This window comes from Achroia grisella, unplaced genomic scaffold (assembly GCF_030625045.1).
Source record: "Achroia grisella isolate CSIRO2021 unplaced genomic scaffold, CSIRO_AGI_Agris_v1 utg1867, whole genome shotgun sequence".
NCBI classification, from domain to species: domain Eukaryota; kingdom Metazoa; phylum Arthropoda; class Insecta; order Lepidoptera; family Pyralidae; genus Achroia; species Achroia grisella.
The window spans coordinates 142080-167845 of record NW_026712690.1 but is presented as its reverse complement, the minus strand read 5'-3'; the positions used below and the strand labels follow the sequence as shown (position 1 = coordinate 167845).

Sequence of the window (25766 nt, the reverse complement as noted above, 5' to 3'; positions counted from 1 at the left end):
GAAAAGTGGCATGAGCTACACCGACAAGAGCGTCCCTCTTAAATTATGAATGAATTAATGATATGAAATTTTAAGAGGACATCCAGATATTCAAGAATGAATTCATCGTTGAATATTTGGGTGTATGTTAGCCGTTTTTTGTAACTTCTGAACTGTATTTAATGAAATTTGGTGAATAGATAGATTTTATGCCGGATTATTCCTTCTGCTTTACCTTCGAGTATCGTACATCATCATCAGGCTGGATTATCATAATGCTACGTACTGCACTGTGTATAGAGAATATAAGATTAAAAAATATAAACACATTTTCTTCTAACTTATGAAGATGATGTAATACAGTAAAATAGTAATAATAACCCAGGACAATTATACAACGTCATCTAATCTCAAGCTAAGCAGAGCTTATATTATAGGTACTAGACAACAAATAAATACATTTTTTTTAATTCACGGATAATATACGTAGGAAACCTGCCTATAAATAATGCTGCCTAAAATATGATATTATATTGGTTATGGCCACCCAGGCCTATGCAAACAATCATAGTCATGAATACAAATGTCTGTGACTGTGCGAGGAATCAAACCCGCGACCACAGAATAAAAAAATAAAAAATATGCACCTACCTCAATTTTTCTGTACCCGTGACCATCGGAAGTAAGGCGGTGTATAAACCTCAAGGCCGTAAGGTTTACATAGCATAACTATGAATATAATCTAGAGGAAAATCTGAAAATTATATTACTTAAGAGCTACCATGTGGGTAGTCCTGTTAGTAATGTTTAAATTATTAATACATATTATAAATTTACTGCAAGTAAAAAAACTATATCTATGTGTTTATATCAGTTATCTAGTACCCATAACATAATACATAACACAAGCTTTAGCTAGCTTAACTAGAGTCAAGATGACGCTGTGTGAATTGTCCTGAGATTATTATATTATCTTTGCCTTCTAAAAAGCAGTTGAAGTCGCTGTTAAACCCTAGTATAATAAGAATACAGCAATTTATAATTTGATTTTATTAAATTACTAGCTACTCGCCCTGGCTTCGCCCGGGTGTACATGTATTATACATCTAAACCTTTCTCTTGAATCACTCCATATATTAAAAAAACCGTTTCAAAATCCGTTGTGTAGTTTTAAAGATTTAAACAAACATAAGGACAGCGACGGCGACTTTGTTTTATACTATGTAATTCATATATATTATATATTTGCTGCAAGCTCTTGTTCTATACACAAAGAGTGTCATCAAAATACGGTTATGAGCCGCCTTATGGAGCTATTTCAATTATTCCACCGCCAACTAAGGACGGGCGCCGCCCGCCCAACAATCTGATTACAATAACCATCACAATATTAACACAATTGTTACCCTTAATAACATATTTAGTAATATTACCAAGCATTTAAAAAAAATATATCTAATTTATATTAACATCATAAAGAGAGCAGATTTTGTTACGAAGAAAAAATCTTAATGTGTACTAAAAGTGTAGGTATATTATATTATCTGGATTATTTGACTGCCATATTTAAATGTATATGTTGTATATACATAGTATTCATAGTATTACGAGGAATGATGAATGATTGAATGATAGACTATCGACGGTCTCGGTGGTGGCTTAACTAGGGACGGGCGCCGCCCAACAATCCGATTACAATAACCATCACAATATTAAGACAATTAATGCCCTTATAATGTATTTAGTAATATGACTAACCAACTAAAAAAACCGATATCTAATTTATACTAATATCATAAAAAGAGCAGATTTTCTTACTAGGAAAGAAATCTTACACAAAAATGTGTACTGAAGGTATTTATTATATTACCTGCAGTATTTCCAGAGTGACCTTTGTTATATATCGTTTAAATTATATATGTTGTATAGTATTATGGGGAATGATGAATAAATGATTGAATGTTAGGCTATCTTTCGACGGTCTCGGTGGTGGCTTAACTAGGGACGGACGCCGCCCAACAATCCGATTACAATAACCATCACAATATTAAAACAATTAATGCCCTTAATAATGTATTTAGTAATATTACTAACCAATTAAAAAAACCGATATCTAATTTATACTAATATCATAAAAAAAGCAGATTTAGTTACTAGGAAAGAAATCTTACACTAAAATGTGTACTGAAGGTATTTATTATATTACCTGCAGTATTTCCAGAGTGACCTTTGTTATATATCGTTTAAATTATATATGTTGTATAGTATTATGGGGAATGATGAATAAATGATTGAATGTTTGTGTATGTTTCGAAGTTGTCTGTTGTGGCTTAACTAGGGACGGACGCCGCCCAACAATCCGATTACAATAACCATCACAATATTAAAACAATTAATGCCCTTAATAATGTATTTAGTAATATTACCAACCAATTTAAAAAAACGATATCCAATTTATACTGATATTATAAAGATTTGAAGAGCAGATTTTTTTACACTACCAATACTGTATTATACATATATACTGTGGAAGGTGTCTGAAAAAAGCATGAAAGTAGGAATGTTAAATCATCGTGGTCAATTCCCCAGGAATTAAGCACTACTATTTCCTGGTGAGACCACGTTTCCTGAGAATGGTGTCACTAACAATATACATTACTAACAATCTTCTCTCTCTAACTGATAGACATACTAAAGGTATATATATAAAATATTAATTGGATTATATATCTGCAGTATTTCCAGTGTGACCTTTGTTATATATCGTTTAAACATACATATACATTGCACATACATAGTACTACGAGGAATGATATAGCCTCTCTTTTGACGGCGTTGGTGGTCTAGTGGTTTACCACACCGCTTAATTCCGATGGTCATGAGTTCGATTCTTCGTACAAACATTTGTATTCATGAATATGATTGTTTCTATCATTCTGAGTGTTTGCTATGTATCAGGGATGTTAAGAAGCTCCGTAACCGTAGCCGAATCCGAAATAAAAAGTTTCGGATAATATTGGATAGGGACGGAACCTAATTGAGACACGTTATGTAACAACTTTATTAGCTATTTATATTTTAGTTTTGAATTTCCTTAAAATTTGTTATATCTGTAACCGAAAATATCCGAAACTAACGGATGATTCGAAATAATTTCATATCCAAAATCCGTATCCGTTAAATTATATATAATAATCATTGCTATATCTGAAACCTATCCGTATCCGAAATTTTATATCCATAACATCCCTGCTATGAATAATATGTATTTGTTTTCGGTTGAAATATTATGTATCGATTGATGTAACGACTTCTTTGAACCAATAATACAAAGACAAATGACGGTCGTAAGCCTGAACCAATCCATCACAATAACAAACTAGACAGTGTTTAGTTTGAACTCATGCCAATTGTTACATTGACTGTCTTCTAAAACTAAATCATTTTGCATTTGTTTACGATCAATAATATTATACTTATCACCCATTAACATAATTATAGAATGGATCTCTCTACATAAAAAGTGGAATGTATCTATACAAATAAATAAAATTTAAGTGTCTGTTTGGAATTGTATTAAATTTCTAATTAACAGCTTTTCGCTAACAAATATACGGAAACAATTATTTAATTTTTTTTTTGGTATCTCTCTGTTTGTTCTTGCTAATCTGAAACGTATGTACAGATAACACATCTGATTTTTTAATAAATGATCTTCCATTATCTTCCCACCTTACAAAAGCAACGATTCACGGGCATAAAGCAGTAAAATTACAGTATAAAGGCATGAAACCTTAATCTTCTGGAATGGCAACGCAAATATCATAGGCGTGATAAAGTTATCACGTTATCATGTAACAGCATTAGAGTAGTCCGAAAAATACTTTATTTACTACTTTAATGCTGTTAACCGCAGCTGGCCATTACAGCTCCACAGAACGATAGGGCGAGTGCAGATGGCATTCCAAACCCGCGGAAGGACTTATGAAGCGGCTGAAGACGAACAGTTGGTCTTGGTTTAGTGCTTGGTTGGTTTAATGGGTGTGGTCGACTTTAGTCAGAAGGTACCGCTAGGGGTTCGAACCTCGGCTCAGGCCGTTATAATTTCGATCCCCATTTGAATTGGACGGGGAATCGATCGGTGATAACTGTAATACTATTTATGTATATAGACGACAGTTACACGAGTTTACCCGTCAGTTTCTCAACCATTCCAGTTACAAAAAACTGTACATCTATAATTAGTGCTTTCAATACAAATACGAGAGTATTCTTGGCTTCGTCTTTTATAGAATCATGTCAATGTGCCAACTCTGCAGGTACTCGCTGACCAACTGATAACAGTTGATTCACCATCTTATTATTAGAAGCCACTTAGCGGGAGACGTTCTGAAAATCCTAGTTTTAAACAACTATTCCATTACGTGACGGTCTCGGTGGTTTAGCGGTTTAGCATACCGCTTTACTATCTGATGGTCGCGGGTTCGATTCCTCGTAAGGTATAAACATTTGTATTAATGAGTATAATTGTTTGTATCGGTCTGAGTGTTTTCTATGTATATTATGTATTTACAAAAAAAATTATCTAAGTATTTATAGCTACACACAGTCTGTAATATATAAATAACATTTTTTTCTATACCGAGATCGATAAAATACTGTCCGTATTTGGAAGATAAAGATTTACCGAGATTTATTCTCTGAATAAGCTTTCTGGTCTCTGAACTTACGACCTTTTCATATTGCTGCGGATCACATATTAACACAAACTTGGTAATTTTATATCGAACTGTGTATTGTTCATATTTATATAAGTATAATTGGTAACAATAAAAAAACACATATCTATCTATCTATTATAGAACAACATTTCTTTAAAAAAGCAACATCAAGTTTCTTTCTCATTCATCTTGTGATGCGTTTGTGTTCCTAATAAGTGATAGAATCAAAAACATGACTATACTAAAGTGCTTATATTAAATTTATTTGAAAAGTATTTCTATTTCTATCTATCTAGGTATACAATAGCTTATAAATATTTATATAAATACATAGACACAACTTTATTAGGTACCTAACGTTTGGAACATATGGGAGAGACAAACATTCATATTATTCATTAGCATCTTGCAAATGTTTAACAACGTTGTAATATACTTTATTTATCACATGTTTTAGTACCTTATAAATTTAATAATCCCATTTCTAAATATAGACAGAGTTACACTGAACATTCAAAGAACATGTCTTAAAGAAGATATTGAGAAGTAACATCTATATATCAAAAGAGATAGAGGATGACCTAAGAACAGATGGACAGAATGTGAAGAATGAATGAAGAAGAGTAACTTCAACCAGGGAAAGAAAATAACAAACTGCATAACTCCAAATAGATACGTAATGTCATAGAAATGAGGCAAAAAAGACAACAGCATTCGTCTTACGTCCATAGTCATATCTAGTCATCTATCTATACTATCTCAATACTATAAATAATACTGAAAACTATATACAAGAACTCAATAAGTACGTAACCAGTTATGATCAGAAATAAATATGCATAGCACACACATTTCACAAGTTTATGAATGAACATGAAGTGATAAGACAAATTGCTCTAGTAAATGGCACTATAAGATTCGTAGTCCATCTAAAAACGCAAAGAAAAAATACAAATAAACATGTAGTAACAGAAAAGAGCCGAAATATTCCTATACCCTTCGCTCCGTATGAGTTCATTAAACTACTGACACAGAACGTGTATTATATTACAACTTGGATGAGCAGACAAACATAATTTTACATTCTAAAAGCGTTCCTCTTTACAAAACTCGGAAGAATTTTGACAAGACATACATACTGGACATTCTAAAAATTCCTAATCTCCACAAGACAGGCGTCAAGTTGATGAAGTAATAATGCTCTAATTATTTGCTATTATAAAAGTTATAATGCGTAACTGTAAACAAAAGATTAAACAAGACTCAATCCCACACATCGCCGGCGAATGAGGGCTGGGCGGTCCGGGAGTCAGGGTATTTATAGAAAAACCAAGCATGGCTTCTTTCGCTACGCTCTGGTATTTACGGAAACACGTGTGTACACACGAAATCTAAACGTATCGCCTGTTAACTGGGTTCATGTTTCTGTGGCGACAGTGCCCGGGAGAACTGGACGGGATTCCGATAAATTTAGAAAATGCTTTACTCCGCGGGTGCCGTCTTTACTATTTATGGTAGTGCACCCGGTGGCTAATTTTGACTCGTGTGTGGTACTCTCTACGTCTAATTTCGTATCTACGAGCAGCTTTCTCGATAGAGGGATGTCTTGTTCATATGTGACGATGATCGCCTCTCGCCTGTCTACAGAATATGGAAAAGATCGTAGGCGTCATTTGATTGTAAGAATGTTGGCAGCATGTCTGACCTACTTATAGACAGGTGTGCCGTTTATGATTCATAATATTTGTATATGTAATCTTACACCAGGTTGTCATGCGGTCAACAAGGATATAGGGTTCAGGAAACTTTTATCAAAAGCCAAAGCCAGCGTATGTATAAAAAGAAATAATGTAATTAAAATAAATAAATTAACCGTTTATTTATTAATTACATTGGCGTTGAGATCCATAACGATCCCGTGTATATAATAAAAATAAAAAAGAAAATTAAATTTATATAAATTTTACAAATAAATTACATTACAATAGATGGCGTTATATTTAGATGTTCAGTTCTGTCAGGTATCACTACGTACAACGTACAAATGCTTGCGTTCCGAACTCGTAACGAGACAACACAACACACAGCACTATCACCCCGCAGCGGCTGCAGAAACTGCACCACCGCTAACAACAGCAGCACGCTTAGAAGCACTTGCGGTGGACAATGCCAGGGCCAGACTCGTCGTACTCCTCCTTGGAGATCCACATCTGTTGGAAGGTGGAGAGGGAAGCCAGGATGGATCCACCGATCCATACGGAGTATTTCCTCTCGGGGGGAGCGATGATCTTGATCTTGATGGTGGAGGGAGCGAGGGCGGTGATTTCCTTTTGCATCCTGTCGGCGATACCGGGGTACATGGTGGTACCGCCGGACATGACTGTGTTGGCGTACAGGTCCTTACGGATGTCAACGTCGCACTTCATGATGGAGTTGTACACGGTCTCGTGGATGCCGCACGATTCCATACCCAAGAAGGAAGGCTGGAAGAGGGCTTCAGGGCAACGGAACCTCTCGTTACCGATGGTGATGACTTGGCCGTCGGGAAGTTCGTACGACTTCTCGAGGGAGGTGGAGGCAGCAGCGGTGGCCATTTCCTGCTCGAAGTCCAGGGCAACATAGCAAAGTTTCTCCTTGATGTCACGGACGATTTCCCTCTCAGCTGTGGTGGTGAAAGAGTAGCCCCTCTCGGTGAGGATCTTCATGAGGTAGTCGGTCAAGTCACGGCCAGCCAAGTCCAGACGGAGGATGGCGTGGGGCAGAGCGTAACCTTCATAGATGGGTACAGTGTGGGAGACACCATCACCGGAGTCAAGCACGATACCGGTGGTACGACCGGAGGCGTACAGCGAGAGCACGGCCTGGATGGCGACATACATAGCCGGGGAGTTGAAGGTTTCAAACATGATCTGGGTCATCTTTTCCCTGTTGGCCTTAGGGTTGAGGGGGGCCTCAGTCAGGAGGACTGGGTGCTCCTCAGGGGCGACGCGCAGCTCGTTGTAGAAGGTGTGGTGCCAGATCTTCTCCATATCGTCCCAGTTGGTGATGATGCCGTGTTCGATGGGGTATTTGAGAGTCAGGATACCTCTTTTGCTCTGGGCCTCATCGCCTACATAGGAGTCCTTTTGACCCATACCGACCATCACACCCTGGTGACGGGGGCGGCCCACGATGGACGGGAACACGGCGCGGGGCGCGTCGTCACCGGCGAAACCGGCCTTGCACATGCCGGAGCCATTGTCGACTACGAGCGCAGCAACATCATCGTCGCACATGTTGGAGGTTGTGTGTGTTTCGGGACGCGCTGGAAGTTGACTCTACGGCAGCGAGACTGCGAGTGCGGTGGAGAGAGGTGGCCGAATCTTATATAGGCGACGCGGGAGTCGACGCCGCGCTCCTTACATGGCGAGCGCGCCGGCCCCCGCGACCCGCGACGTCCCGTTAATCTCGAGCAGGTTTTCGAAAAAATGTACTCGTATATCCCTTATGAAGGTCCTGTAGGGTTAATCGATTGATAAATCGATAGCGTAATGGCTATAAATCGATTATAGTACGCGGCCGTATGAGGCGCGCCGCGCGGTGTCCGCCTTGCGCCATTTCAGGAGTTGGGCGGCCGTACACTACGAACTAATTATGAAATTTGGTTTATTTAATGTTATCTTATTAAACTGAATAGTTTATTAAGATATGTTATAGTTACCACAAATATTTTAATATAAATTATTTAAATGTTACAGATTTAAAGGAATTTAAGTTTCAGGATGATGTTGAGAATAGCAAGATTCTGCCAGTAGGTAACGTAAGTACATAGATCCTAGCGAAATAAAAAACAAATTTATTACATGATGAACAAAATCAAAAATTGGGTAACATAACATAAGTCATAATCTATCAGATAAATAAAATCTTACCGATTTGTATGATTATTTATATCATTTATCACAGGAATATAATATATTTTAAGTATACAAGTAATTTAATTAGCATTGTGATAATGATAAATTATCATAACAAGCACCTACAATTATGTTTAATTACGTTATTAAATATATACATAATTTTTTCTTATAATTGTTCATTAAAAAAGTATTATAGATTTCACAAAACTTTTAATGGAATAACATTCCAATAAACAAAATTTTAGTATTTCAGAATTATTTCTCACTTTTAAAGATAATAGAAAAACACCGCACTAAAATCTGTTATAATGTGTGGTTATTTTATATAAGTATTTATTTCTAATTTACTTAATTTTTTATTCGAGAAATCTGAACTATTAGACAGTCATATTTCATGGCAATGATAATAACTGTGATATTTAAATTAATTAAATAAATTAAGTTGTTTTACCAGAAAATTTAATTCGCTAACAAAAAATGTATAATCAACTGACATGTTTAGATCAGTCTATCATTATTGTATATCATAACATTATAAATAATAATAATAATAATGTCAGGACAATTCACACAGCGCCATCTAGACCCAAGTCAAGCTAGCTAAAGGTACTAAATAACCGATACATATATATAGATATTTTTTTTTGTAAATAAATACATATTATACATAGAAAAAACCCAGACCGATACAAACATCTAAACTATGACAAAACGTAATTATATATTTTAATTGTTATAATATTCGCTTTGATTTCCTTCTATTTTATAATTTTTAATATTATCTTATTTTATATCAATTAACTTTATGTAATCTAAAAAGAGTTCAAGTGTTATAGAAAAACTGGTTAAAATTCAATGGACACAAAAGACTGATTTCAGTTTGCACTTTACTTTACAGCAAACCCAATATATATGTATATATATAATTAATTATAATTATAATAGTACTCAGGTTCGAAGATAGGGCATATCAATAAAAGAGGAAAGTAAAATATTTTACGTTTAATATATTTTTTACAATAGATTTTTTCTTATCTAACCAAAAAGTTCTTAACACTAGGAATTGAAAGTACTATTTGTAAAAATATTTTTTTTAAATTGCATGCTAATATGCTCTTGAGTTTCTTGACAGTTCTTCTCAATTGAATCTGTATACTAAATTGGACGGTAGGGCAAATAAAATATTAATAAAAAAACCTAATAAACATCAATAAGTTATTTTTGTTTTGATTTGATTTGATTTGCATTCAGCAGTAGGTATACTGCTATTGCTTTTAAAGTACTTATTACAAACTTTCTATATGTGTACAATGAAAAATTTTTTTTTCTTTAGTATACCTGTAAGCATCTGCAGTAATATAATAATTGAAATTGTTTTATAAAATAGAATAGAAATTCATTTATTCGGGTAAACTTAAATTTCAGCACTTTTAAATAGTCATTACTTATTTTTCATAAAGGTGTCTCATCACAATTTGTATAATATGTATGTATTTGTATCAGTTATCTAGTACCCGTAACACAAGCTTTAGTTAGCTTTAATTAGTACTAGATGGCGTTGTGTGAATTGTCCTTATTAATTTAAGTTATTTTTTTATGTATTGCTACTGAATGCTATATTCAAAGGTCTGTTCTATTCTTAAACATTATAATCGCTTAGGAAATATGTGGATTAACACTATAGTTGTGCTTAAAATAAGTTTTTCTTTAAAACGTAGTAATGGATCTTCTTAGGTTTGACTAACACTACCTAAACCGAAATGTCGTGAGTTCAAATCTAAACGACACCAAAGGAAAAATTTTGCTTTTTAATTTATACTTCAGGCTGACACTCTGGTCATGGAAACACGGATAACAAACTAAATTAATGCGATACAGCGGTACGATCGCCGTACGTGGCAGAATCGTTGAATTTAAAATTTCCGTCTAACTCTCCGATTATGGAAACACCGATAACAAACTAAATTATTGAGATACAGCAGTCGGTTCTTCGTACGTGGCAGAATCGTTGGATTTAAATATATCCATTGGAATATGGGCATGTGTTTGGCATCTTCCCGAAGTCGACAGATCGCTTGAAATTTCATTCAAATCTGTTCAGCCGTTTAGTAATAAATAGGTAATAAATAGACAGACAGACTTTCGTATTAGATAATAATATTTGTAAGTATGTATATATCAAATTTAATACTCCTATATCTCACAAGAGTTGTATATACATATGTATGTTACAAACACTGTTAATGAAAAATAACAATGTCACCATTCTTGAACGCCAACTCTATTGTTGACTACCGGTCATTAGTTTAAAATTAACTACTACTGTTAAATTTAACTCTACAATTGGGTCCATCATTCATTGATTTCGCTCAATTAAATACCAATACCGCTACCAAGAAGAATGAAGTCAGTTCTCATTTCGCATCCACTGACTGTTTTGTATTGTGTTTATTTTGATGTTAGTATATAACATCAGCAATGTATGTATTGTAATTGGTAGTAGTAGTTTTTAATGGTAGTTTGGTAGATTAGAGATGCATTCATGCAATGTGCGAGGGTAATGACCTATCTTATTTAGAAACAGGTGTTATATTAAGGTGAGTTAACTTTAGTATTGTATCGTAGAGTGTTGGAATAATTTAACCGATTCTAAATTAGGAGGTTATGTGTTTTAGTAATAATAATATAATAATATTAGCTGTGCCCGCAAAAGTTGTTTTGCCATATAAATTGAGGTAATAATATCGCTATTAAAAATAGGGATTGGTGATGAAAATTTAGGATTTTATGTAATTTTAATAAAATGAAACAGTAAAAAATTAACTAAAAAATAAAATAGAAAAGTTAGAGACAACTTTTATCACTTTTGGGGTGTGAAATATAGTAACCGATTCTCAGACCTGCTTAATACCTATGCATATAAAATTACCGATCAAGTCTAACATTGTGACACGAGAATTTTATATATAAGATGTTAGACACGCTGGCCCCATCTCATCTACATGGAACCAACAACAGAGCTATAAAAAAAGCCAAAATTAAATACAGGGGTCTAGGCTCCGAATATGAATTTGTCCCATTCGGTGTCGAGACCCTTGGTCCGTGGGGTCCTAGCGCTATAAGACTTTTCAAAGAAATAACGAAAAGGTTAGTTGACATCACAGAAGACCGAAGAGCCAGCTACCTTGGACAAAGAATTAGTCTAGCTATTCAAAGAGGGAACGCTGCCAGTATCTTCGGAACGTTGCCTAAAGGGACCCCTTTTAATAATATATTTTAGTCATCATATTATATATATATTTTTTTAAGCTTTTTATTTTAGGTTCTTAGTTGTACAATTAGGAGATGTTATGTGTATATCATATAGTAAATTCATTTAAATATGATTCTTTAACACAAGACAATTTACACAGCGTCTTTCTTTCCCAAGCTCAGCAGAGCTTGTGATGCATACTGGACAACTGATAAATATACTTTAGTACATATGTTGTAAATACATACATACCTACATAGAAAACACTCAGACCAATACAAACAATCATACTCATGAATACAAATGCGAATGCTGTGCGAATCGAATCCACGACCATCGGAATTAAAATGATGTGCTAAACCACTGAACCACTGAGGCCGTGAAATATAAATATAGAATAAAAAATAAAATATAATACTGTTAGGTTTGTAGTCATAGTGAACGTAACTTTCTGTATCACATTCTTCTGAGTGTATAAGAATATGTTATTCTGATGTATATGCAATATTTCTGTAAAGTTTCATTAAAATCCGATCAGTAGTTTTTGCGTGGAAAAACAACAAACTCCGTCCATTCATATATCCGTTCATACTCACAAAGTTTCGCGTTTATAACACTTGATCAAATTAAGAAAAAAATATTTCTAACCCTTTTTTGGGTCAGATTATTAATTTTTTTCTGCCTAATATAAAGTTTCAATGTTCTAGCTTCAAAATTACTAATTTCCGTACAAACTTCCATCCCCTATTTAATTTTACCCCCTTAAGGTAGGTTTTTACAAGCCTTGAATGTCATATTTCATTATATTTAATCAACAGCCTAAGAAATAAGTTTCAAGTTTTCTGCTATAAAAATGACGACACTTCCATACAGTCTTTCATCGCCCCTTTCAACCCTTTAGAACCCATTTTTCGCATTAAAAAGTAACCTATGAACTTTATGGTGAGAGGATTTAAATGAAATTTCAAAATTATTATTGAAGTCGGTTCAGTAGTTTTGACGTGAAAGCGAGACAAACAGACAGAGTTACTTAAGCATGTATAATATTAATAAGTATTATTTTTAATGCTTGTATATTTGTTATCTATTATTTATTTATTAATTTAAACAAACTACCGCCCAAAATAGTAAACAATTATTAATATATTACTGCTAGCTGACCTGTGCGACTTCGTCTGCATCACAGTTATCATTGTATATCGCCCAATTTACATAATATATTTTTTAAATTATAGCCTATGTATAAGATATATTACTGTAAGTTTCATCAAAATCCATTCAGTAGCTTTTGCGTGAAAGAGTAACAAAAAACATCCATCCATACTCACAGTTTCGCGTTTATAATATTAATAACATTATTATTGTTATCGGCATATCAGCTCTATATTGAGCTCTGAGCCCTTTTCATCCAGTTTATCCGGGAGTACCCGGATATCCGGACAAATAACTTCATTACACGTCAGACAAAATGCTATATAACTGCTACAAGGAATTCCGTAGTTAAGATCAACAAGTGTTTGAAAAGAGCACGTGTTATCTTGCTCATACCTCTCCCCTAAATATACGTTCCGAAGTGGGCGATTTTATCATAAACGGACCACTCTTTAAAAGTGTTTATGTTATACTAGCTGTTTCATCCCTTATTTCATCCCTTTACCACCGCTTGTAGATTATTTTTTGCCGTAAAAGATAGTTTATATCGATTCTTGTTATACAATCTAATTTCTTGCTAAATTTCGTTCATATCTGTTCAGACGTTTAGCCAAGAAAAGGTAACAAACAGATAGAAAGATAGACAGACACACTTTTATACTATAACTAGTGGTCGTTGAGTGGTCAAAATTCGACCATAATTAATTTAAATTATAAGTTTGTATTTTATTAAAGTTATATTATCAATGACTATCCTCCTAACCTTACAGGTAATAAACAAAACAGTATATATGTGTGTGTATAATATATGGTACTATGTTTAAAGTTTTTATTATTGATTTAATGTATTTTACGCATTATTTTCAGAAAATATTAGTGATATATAAATATAAACTATAAGTGTGTGAAATTTTATACTCCTCTATCCGCGGAATTTTCGTAAAAAGGGGCACAAAGCTTTTGTTCACGTATTAAAATGTAGATAAGATTACGTAGAGATTTACTTCAATATACTTACATATATATTACTCAATAAGAATAGTATAAATAGATTATGAAGCGACAAGTTCACTGTCGATTGGTGAGCGGTCGTGTGGAGCCATGAAATGAGCGATTTTATAACCGGAGCGAGAGCGGAGAGGTGGAATGCAATGCACAATACAGACGGTAAATTTCTATAGTAAATATATAAATTATAAAAGGGATTACTGTAGTATTATTTAAAATAGAATTAATTTTTGAAATGATGACTTTTGTGAACTTTTAAAAAATAGTGACTACCTACATATAGTTTTAAGATATAGTGACGCTAAATATGATTTCGTTTTGTTGTAACATACTAAATGTTACCTATATTTGTCTAAATTAATAACATATGAGGCATTTGTCGTGTATTAGATTGCTTGAATTTTGTATTCATAATTTATTTTGATACAATTTTTTTTAACGAAATAATTTGCAGAGATACGATTTTTTGTAAAAGTGTATTTTATACACATAACAAACTTTCTCTGTTTACATTTTAATTATATTTTGGGAATTTAAAAGATAATAAAGTATTTATTAAAAACCAGTTTTTTTATTAATTTCACTTTAGTTTTTATTAAAATATATAAGTATTAAAAAAAGAAGTAAGTTCTAAGTTCTTCCTTATAACATTAAAGATCTGCGAGTGAAAGTCCCGTCAAATATATCCAGTCGTTTTAGATATTAGCAAGAACGAGCAGACAGACAAAGATTTTGGTAATTGCTATAAGTATAGTAACAATTAATCAATATAAGTATATACTTATATATGCATTTAGTGAAAAGCTGTCAATTTGAAATTACAGACAGACACTTCAATTTTATTCATTTGTATATATATAATTATTAAATTACGTGATATTTTTTGTATTTACTCGGTTTATGCAATTGTGAATTGTGTATAATCGCGGTTTGTATGGCCCTACATAGTTGTGTACATCCAATAGTGTCTCCAAATGCCACACATTGGCAGCACAGACAGATGTGTAGCATATTGTTTTATATAAGTACTAACATATAGTGTTATTACCATAAGGGTATCCTATGTATTTTTTTAAAGGATGATAATGGAATGGTGCACCCGCCTGCGCTAACGGTTTACGCTGGCGGAGCACAAGTGGAGGATGATAGGATGAACATGAAGTCAGATCAGTTAGCCCAATGTGACAAATTCACCGGGACTGTATCACGATGGTTTCCAGGGGGAACCGCGTGGAGGTCGATCTGACATGGTACATTGCTAGCAATGGGATAATTTGTCCACATTACTGACAATCCCCTTCCCCCCGGTATCCTATGTATATTATAATTATCATCATCATCATGTTATTACCTGCGTAACTCGTCACTCCACCTATGTGCGGGGCGTCCTACACTACGTTTGCCAATTCGCGGTCTCCAGTCTAGAACACGCCTACTCCAGCGTCGGTCTGAGACTATGACCAGCTCACTGCCACTTTAACTTACAAATACGTATATTATCTATATATGTTGTCTAGTACCCATAACACTAGCTATGCTTTGCTTGGGACTAGATGGCGCTGTGTGAGTTGTCCATCCCTGGACTATATATATTGCAATTATTACTATTCCTTCTATTATTTAATATTATAAATTCGAAAGTAACTCTGTATGTCTGTCTGTTTTACGCCTAAATCTAAGAAAAATTAAAGGAGATTTGGTACACGGATAGTCTAGATTTTGAGAAAGTACATAGGCTACTGTTTAATGCGAAAAAGGGTTGTAAAGGTTCAAAGAGGAGATGAAAGGTTGTACGTATGTATTCTCATTTTTATAGCTAGAAGCTGAAATTTTTTTAAAGGTTGTTGATTAAATATAAATAAATGTGACATTCAAAGATTATAAACATTTCACTCCTAAGGGGGTAAAATAAAAGTTTGTACGGAAATAGTCACTATTCCAAACAACAAAGTCTAGTCTAGTAGTCTGTTCTAGCTTCATTAAATGACGAATTTCCATAGAAACTTTTATTTTACCTCCTTAGGAGTGAAATGTTTTTTCTTTATATCATGATTCCAGACGAAGTCGCAGGCACTGCTAGTATATGTATAATAAGCGAGAACATAGGCAGTAATTTCACATGGTATGCAATTTCTTTAATGTAACTACATATTTCAAAATTTATATTAATTTATTTATTTGCTACATGGTACAGTTTTGGATCTTACTATATTATTTATTTATTTCCACAACTATCATATATATATTTGCACAATTAAATCATTCCGTTTGATCTCACTAATTAGAGTATAAAATTGAATAAAAAGACAAAATCGCTGATATGCGAATTCTTTTCACCCCAATTCAATGCAATGTATTTCGTTATAATAAAACATCACATATCCATTTCTACATCACACTGACTATAAACTTTAGGTCTATATGCTTAAGGCACAAAATAGATTAAAACATATTCGATATAGACTATGGAGTCTATGGTTCGTCCATAGACTGCAAGTTATTAGTTTTATCTGTATCCAATCTCGGTATTCAATACGCTCTTTGAGTGTTTTGTCCTTTTTTGTACGCCCAAAGAGTGGGATATATTTGGGAGATAATTGTTGAAATTGTAAACGCATGAAATATTAATAGGGTAGATTAAATAATGATATAACTGATACGATATTATTTTATTGTTGCGGTTTAATAAAGGGATATATTTAAATTAAAATGTAACAATATATCATTGAAATGATCAGCCCTCCACCAACCCATGGCCATGCCAACCTAGCGGTTATACTGGCCGAATCTGCGGGACGCGCTGAATAGCCCACAGTCTCATGACCCTTACAAATTATTTGTACCCCTGTTCCCTCTGTTCGCTTTTCCCCCTTCTGACCTGCTGGAACCTGCTCCTACCTGGAAGAGCAACAAACATCCATCCATCTCTACATACCATAGTCACAAACTTTCGCATTTATAATATTAATAAGTTTCTTTGTAAAGTAATGTGACAACATAAAACTAAATAGAAAAAGGTTTAATGTATTACAATATTTGAACCCTACAATATATTAGAACGAGTGCACACATAATAAATAAATCTGTTACTATTATTGGCATCAACAGTGCCACCAGACCCTAATAAAATATGTTGCAGCAAATTAAATCATGACTCCAATCACACGCTCACAATAAACCAAAGAGTATTAATTACAGACGGTAAAGTCCACATATTATTTAAAAACAAACACAAATATTTGACCCTTAATTTTTTCATGTAAGTGACAAAATAAATTACAGTTTTGTCTGACGAAAAATAGTAGTTGTCGTTTATATATTTTAAAACTACAGTTGTAACGCTTTTTTATGTATATATTTATAGTAAAATGTCTGCTACAATTAGATGGCGCTGAGTGAATTGTCAAAAAAATTGTATATATTACTAATATTATACAAATTGGATCGTTTCTCAACATATATATCTCCGCAAGTTCGATCATATTTCTTCTTATCGTTCACAGCTTAAATATACCTAAATATAGTACTAAATTTTATACGATCCAAATTCTCCTGATTATATTAAGAGTAAATTTCACTTCCATGTCACGGTATTCGCTCAACTAGAAAATTTTTACTTCATATCCCGGCTCATTTATCCGGTTTCGTCCAGATATTCTTTCGCCGTTCAGGCTATCAAACTTTGAATGACTTACCTCTTGATATCAAAACCGCTACGAATAAAATTTCTTTTAAACAAAAAAACATTATCTCAATTTGTATATATCTCTTCTATTTCTCTTTCTTTCACTATTTTTCCATTCTATAAACGTCAGAAAATATATTTATTTTATATATATATATGTGTATATAATTATTTGTATATATGTATAATATAATATTTGCATATATTTATGATAGATGATTCCTTAGATATATATTGATTTATCATTCTGTTTATATTTTGTTATTTATCATTTATATATTGTGATTAGCAATGGTCGAGGTAGAAAATGCCGCATGGTGTTAAGTCCGCCAAATGTACTTTCTATATTTTGTATATTGTGTGCAAAAAATAAATAAATAAAAAAAAATAAATAATATTATAAACTGAAATATATTTAGATGTTTGTTATTCATTCACGAAATATATATTTTTATGAAATTTTACAACTATACATCGGAATGACACATACCTATGCTATATTTCATGGGGGTGAAACAACGGACACTGTTATTTAATCATACATAACATCTTGTAGAAATTAATTTCCTCACGGTAATTGTTGACAATATATTTTTTTCTTCTTCTTGAATATTATATTTGTATTGTGTTCTATCTGCGTTAGTTATGTAATAATCTTTGATGCAAGTGTTCCCACAGGGCGGTATAGTGCACATCGACCGCCACCGCGCCGGTCGCGTGCCAGAGTTGCAATCATATCACTAATTGACGATTTGCTGTCCGTTGTACACTGCCGAGCAACATTCACGATATACCTTTTTTTAACATGTGTAAAATCTTCCAAAGACTCTTGCCTCGCTGGAGGAATGGCGAGGCGGTGTGTGGGATTTTTACCCACTAAAGACCACACAGGTTTCGCAATGTGTATTATACATATATTGAATTGATCTTACTGATACTATAGACACGGAAGTTTCTGAGTGTGGATGGATGAATATTTGTTACTCTTTCACGTAAAAATTAGGGGCCTATAAAATGTTTGTCATTGCACTTAAATAAATAAAAATGTATACAAGTAAAATAAAAAAATAAATCTTACTAAATTCATATTTCGTGAAAAGTAAATATAAATCTTACTCATGTTATAAACGCGAATGTTTGTGAGTATGGATGGATGTTTCTTACTCTTTCACGCAAAAAGAATCATGTATAGGCTATAATTTAAAAACATATTATGTAAATTGGGCGAAATATAACAAGAAATGTCAAGTAAGTGTGATGTAGGCAAAGTGTCACGGGTCATCTAGTAGTAATTTTTGAATAGTCATGTATCTAATATATTTTTTATTCCTCAACTCATTCGGTAACTCAATATCATAAAAATAAGTCATCTGCATGCAATTTATAGCCTATGTGTTGTTCTAATGTATAAACTATATTACTGTAAAGTTTTATCAAAATTCAGTCAGTAGTTTTTGCGTGAAAGAGTAACAAACTTCCATGCATACCCACAAACTTTCGTTTATAATATTAGTAAGATAGGCACACTTTTTGTCCGCAAGTGTACTACCGTCACATGTCGTTAATCCTCGGGAATTATCCGCGGCTACGCGGGGGCTGTGTACTTAATTTGTCCTTCATTGTTGGTTTTGCGAGCGACGCCGGGCGAGCGCACTAATAAGCGATCGTTCTCGGCTCGTTTGCTCAATTAATTGGCTATTGTTGCCCATTTGGGGCCTGCCCTAATATAGACTTGACAGATTTCGACGGTCTATTTAGAGTTGATGAAATTTTTATTGGGTTAATAAATAAAAATGAGGGGAAAAGGAATTGTTAGTAATGTGAACTAATTAATCCATCGCTAACAATGTATCAAGTCAGGTTGATCTCCACATGGTTCCTCATGGAAACCATCGTGATAAATTCCTGGTGAATTCGCCACGATGGGCTAACTGATCTTATGCTCGTCCTATCATTTCCACTGGTGCTCTGCCAGCGTAAACCGTTTACGCATTTGGGTGGAACATTCCGAAATAATCCATTAAAAAAAAAAGAAACATTAGAAGGGCTAATTAACTTGCATTCACCTGATGGATTTTTTTTTAATAATAATATTTTTTGTTATTAATTCTATACCATTAGTATTTAGAACTTTTTGACAAAGAAAATAAATATAATTAGTAATGATTGTATGCTTTATAGAAAGGCGTTTGCGTGAGTATATCTGTTTCGCCTATTTAAGTCACCAAGCCCATTGCTTTTGATTGAGATAAGTCAGTGGAAATACTTTTTATCAAGGGTTTTGGGCTATTGTCAGATGCTAAGATCTGTGGCACTTCGACCTACATAGATCTATTGTGTTCGCCCTTGTTCTTACAGTAGTAGTGGTAGTAATCATGGTCAGAGATTCCTCAGTCAATCCTGATGAAACATATCAGGATTGACCGACAATTCATTTCCCGTTTACAAAAAGGGAAGAAACTTTACAAATTTGTCTTGTCTAAAGTAAATGGAAGAATAATAGAGAGATCTAAAGAAGTGGAAATACTTAGTACAATAAAAATATTTTAATTCATTTTATAAATAAATGTATACAAATGTTCCGTGCTAAGTAGGAAACTCTACCTAGTTAACATTTGAAAATGATTTTTCTTCTCTGCGGAGAGTAATGTAGTTATTGTATAATTTGTTCATGATAACACATATTCTCATTCAAATTTAAATCTTATATAAAACTGTTTATGAAGTAATATAATACAATACATGATTACGAGTTACAGCGTCGATTGGAAATGATCCAAGATTTGGTTAGAAATGTTTTTTTTACTATTTGTATCTATTGATATTTCGTTTGACTTTATCTAAGAAATGTTGGTAGACTATTTTTTGTGAAGGATGATGAAATGATGATAGGGTCAGATCCAATAATTACGTGAGACGTTAAGTGGAGGTGGTCATCACCATCTCAACACGCAAATTTCTTGCTCGTTCTTCTTGTGCTGAGCTTTCTATAAGAGAGGTACAAATGTATGAATAATGAAAAGTTCTTAAAATTTAAACTTATTTGAATAAAGAATTTTTTATTCTGTTCTACTCACTACTCACTACTTTCTGTGCTCACGTTCGGAGAAGATGGATCGCGGCAAATATTATATGATTTTTTCAGTAAGGAAGATTCTATAATTTTGAGAAATTCAAATGAAAATTCACATTATCATGTAGGTCTACTACAGATAGTTATGACAAGTTTAATGAATTTGCGATCTATGTAGTATGTGATAGTGTAATATGGCCTAACGTAATAACTAGAGTAGCCACGAAGGAATCAGAAAAAATGGTTATATTAAATAAAACATGTTTATCCAGTAAAATATGTACAATAATAATAATAATTTATTTATTTCACATATTTTATACAAATAATTTATGAAGTCCCTGACTACTGAAGTAGAAAATGTATCTAATATGTTCTTAATAATTTAATATGTATATAATAAGATTTATCTCTATTATCAGAATGCAAGTAGCACTGTACTCTTATTTGTTTATCTGCAACCAGCCAGACAAATATCAACAATCTCACATGGAATTGAGGGCTCCTCATTTAGGAGGGACAGCTAAATCTCACATCATCTCACCAAGGGAGAAGAGGACGTTGAAAAATAGTCATATATAGTTAATATACATAACCTACTCAGTTTTGACAGCCTTAGTAGTCTAGCGGTTTAATACGCCGCTTTGTTTTCGAAGGTCACGGGTTCGATTCCTCGCACGGTGCAAATTGTTGTAAGCATGAGCATGATTGTTTGTACCGGTCTAGGTGTTTTCTATGTATATTATGTATGCATTTACACTGAAATGCTCCACTCAGCTTTATGGCATGTTATGTGAACATGTCGCTGATTTTCAGTGGCGCCAAATCGATATATATATATATATGCTACTAGCTGTACCCGTGACTTCGTCCGCATAAACCAGTGCCCTTGACCAAATAATATATTTAATAACGTAACCCAATAAAATCCAAATAAAAAGTTTCATCGTCCTAACTTCAAAAATAACAAATTTACATACTGAATTTGATACAACTCAAGAAGCAACCTAAAAAATAAGTTTCAATCTTCTTTTTCAGGTTGCTTGTTGCTAATGACGAATATCTTTGCAAATGACGATACTGCCGTACAATCTTTCATCTCTATATACTATGTAAAGAAGCTGCTTGACGGCTGAAGTAGGTGAGACTAAGATCACACAGACGCATATTTAGTCTACTTTCTGGTTTTGTTTTAAATATATGAAAGCAAAACTCAGGTAAAAACATTTTGAGATATTACTGTCACGGATGACGTAAACGATTATTATTAGTAAATAGTGGCCACTAAAATAGTAACAGTAAGTGTATAGTTACAGTGATATATATACATATACGATTGTAGTATGTATATAGAACATTTTCCCACGGTATGTGTGGGCGAGTTGACTCACTAACATACTGAGCTCGAAACGCTACCGAATTATTATTATAATTTTCGCAATGTACAAATATGTCAGCTGGTATGATTATATTATATTATACATAGATAACGCAGTCTCTCGCCGCATCTGTTTGTATGTTTGCGATAGTATCAAAAACTACTGAACTAGTTTTTTATTAGGCTTTCATTCGTCAACAGAGTGATTTCTGGTGAATGTTTAATAATAATCACCCTGTAAAATTCACGCAGCGCCATCTAGTTTCCAAGAGAAACAGAGCTTGTGTTATAGGTACTTAACAAGATTTTATATAATTTAGAAAGAACTTTATATAACTTAGAAGACTTTATATAATTTTTTTTTCAAAACATGCATAGAAAAACTTGACCAAAAAAACAATCATCCTCATGAATACAAATGCTTGTGCCGTGCGCAGAATCGAACCTGCGACCATCGGAAGTAAAGCGCTGTGCTATACTGCTAGACCACCGAGATCGTCATGTGCATAATTCGTATAAATTACTTATTAATCAACTCCTATCAATTTGAATTCACTGGTTTAAATAGTTCCTTAATTAATCTTCAATAGCATTAATAAAAATTTGAATGACTAACTACCAAACTTTAGTAATAACAAAAATATATAGATTTCCTGAAAAATAGAGACGAATAAACTAGTTTTATTGGTAACTAAAATAGTTTAGCTTTTCTTTTCAGCTTAATTTTATGAGTACAGTCAATAAATTCTTGTTTATTACTAAATTCTAGTAATTTCTAAAGTTACAAAAGGAATGATAATTTATCAATCAGTTGTTTTTTAGTGCATAAGAAGCGACTTAATAACAACTAATATATAAAAATCTCGTGTCACAGTGTTTGTTATCCAACTTCTCTGAAATAAAACCTATAAAATTTTTATGTGTATTTGCATGATTTGAGAATATGTCGTAGGTATTTTTCTGTAATCCTAGTTGATAAGGGTGGCCCAAAACAAAAACAAATTACCGGGCCGACTAGTTTCGACATAGACTTTGGCAGGTGTCTAGAATAATAATATACTTTAATATTTTTTGTAAATACATACATAATATACATAGAAAACACCTAGACCGATACAAACAATCATAGTCATGAATACAAATGTATGCACCGTTGCGAGTGCGAGAATCGAACATGTAGTGTAGGTTGGACTACATTTTCCGCAATCAGCCTCTCAATCCGGGCTGTTGTACGTGCTGAGCCAGACTACTAAAGTAGCCAGCCAAGCTCCTCCCAAAAGCGCAGAAGACTCCTGGTGTCTTCACAGGCTTCGCGGAGCGACCTCACTGTTCCGAGGATTTGTTTTCGTTGTGTGGCCACTGCTACGTGCTCCAGGATTACAAGAGCAGCCGTTTCTTCGGCTTCATAATATGCCCTCAGAAAGGGACTTTCTATGGTTTGGCAGGTGTAAAAACTTGAGGAGATGGGGCCTACCCTACACCATCTACAGGTCTGCCGGCCACCGTAAAATGCTAATGCGACCTCGCAATTTCCGCAATTAGGTACACCGTGTGGACTTTTCATCATCGTCATCATCATTTCAGCCCGGAAGACGTCCACTGCTGAACAAAGGCATGTGGTTTTTTAGTGGGTAAGAATCCTACACACCCCCTCATCACCCCCCTTATGAGGGGATGGTTTTTGAAGATTTTTCCATGCGATAAACAAAGTGGTTAATAGTCAACGAATTTTAGCCTGTCTTAAACAATAGACAATTTCTTGAAAAATATAGAGTATGTATATCCCAGAGATAACGAGATATCCAAGCTAATTACTGAGCAGCTATATAATTAAAAGCACTGCATCATGCCAAGAAGAACAGCTGTCGTGTTCTATATACTGACAGATTAATATATTTATTATTGCATGTGTTTTGTTCTAAATAGTTCATGTACTCTTTTGATTTTAATGAATTAGTGTTTTTAATCATATAAACAAATAATTTTTATTACGTGTAAAACTTAAAACGAAAAGAAATCTATAGGCAGATAGATTTCTTCTAATATAAATAAGAAATCTATCTACCTATAGATTTTTTGTCTCTGAGATAAAATTTACGTTACCTATATTGGTAGTTTTATAGGAATCCTAAATAGTACTGTGCTCCATTCGGATATTAATATTAATTAGCAATTATTCTAGTTACATTGAAGGTGTTTATTTAAAAATTTCTCATCTGAATACTAATCACTAAATGTATATACGATACTTTTATAGATACTTTTTTTTTCAAACATCCGTTTTTAAACAAACATTTTTAATCTTTCTGTTTGTTGTCCGTTGTCTAGTTAGTTGCTAATCTCTGAGATTACCAAGAACAACCAGACAGACAGACGTTTAAAAAAAAGGCTTGAACGATTTTGACGGGACTTTCACTCGCTGATAGGTAATGTTATAAGGAATAATTTTATGTTAGAAATCTTATTTATTTTCTTAGAAAAAGAAGAAAGCGGCGAAGTAATGAGTAAGCGAATAACGATCAGTCATATATAGAAAAAAGTGAGTTAAAACTCATAATTAAGTGAATCAATCAAAGCAGCATACTTTTATATTATCTTTATCATTATCAATCACTACATCATGTTTCAATCCAGACTATTTAGTTACGGTACTTCATACTCCGTCTAACATATCCACCTGAAATATAAACATTACACAAGTAAGCCACGCATCCCCAAAAATATTCTATTGACCATCTTCCACGTGCCAACGAACCAAATTAAATAGACAGAGACAGACGTATATATTTGTATTCTTTGAAGATAAAACGAGACGGAGTGGATGCATCGCGACACCATTTCAGGAGAAACTCACCACTGCTTCACATTAAAAGAACCTAAGTGACTTATTAATACACAATGAAATTTGTTGTATATGAAAAGGCAATAAGATAGAATTTCGTATATTCAGTTTGGTAAAGTTATTTCTAGATACACTGAGTGAGGCGAAACAAATTTCATTTCAACCACTAAAAGTTTAGAGTGCAATTTAAATATCACCGTGTTGGTTATAAGGGTCGACTGTCATAATTTACTGTTTTCCCTAACACAAACACAGTGTTAATATTCCGTACACGGTGTCTGAAAATTTCTTTAAAATTGTAACACAAAATGATAGTTGGAAAACGCTTTTATGCCTACGAGATACATTCATAATAGTGCAGCAGGTAAAAAGGAGTATTAAGAATATTGTATACTGCATAATGAACTCTATAAGCATTTGTTTAAGAATATTTATTGTATGGGTTGTAGTTGGTATTAATAGAATGTTGCAGTATGCGCGAGAGGGCACTTATTTGGTGAGAGCGCGGAATGCTCGTGGCTCGCGGTCTGGTAGAGGTGTAAAATGTTTTTTTTTATTTATTTAGTTTAAACAATTCATCCAGCCCAAAAATAAAATCAAGTATATTTTATTACAAAATTGTATGACATTAATAATAAGAAAAATAATATGGAGCTGGAAATCTGTCGATTGCAAAAATAATCATCCAATTGTGTTTAGTAAAACAAAAATTGTTACCGTATTAGTCTGTCAATAAGTCAGTTACTAATTATCTAAATACACAAGTGTATCTAAAT

At 33.4% G+C, this 25766-nt stretch overlaps 1 protein-coding gene across 1 annotated transcript; it reads right to left on the bottom strand.

Annotated features, from left to right (window-relative positions):
- Positions 1 to 6530: 6530 nt before the first annotated feature.
- On the bottom strand, positions 6531 to 8053 carry LOC131841648 (actin, muscle). The gene has a single exon (XM_059189973.1). It carries the CDS (start codon positions 7973 to 7975, stop codon positions 6845 to 6847), a length of 1131 nt encoding a protein of 376 aa, XP_059045956.1. The 5' UTR covers positions 7976 to 8053; the 3' UTR covers positions 6531 to 6844.
- Between the last annotated feature and the right edge of the window lie 17713 nt (positions 8054 to 25766).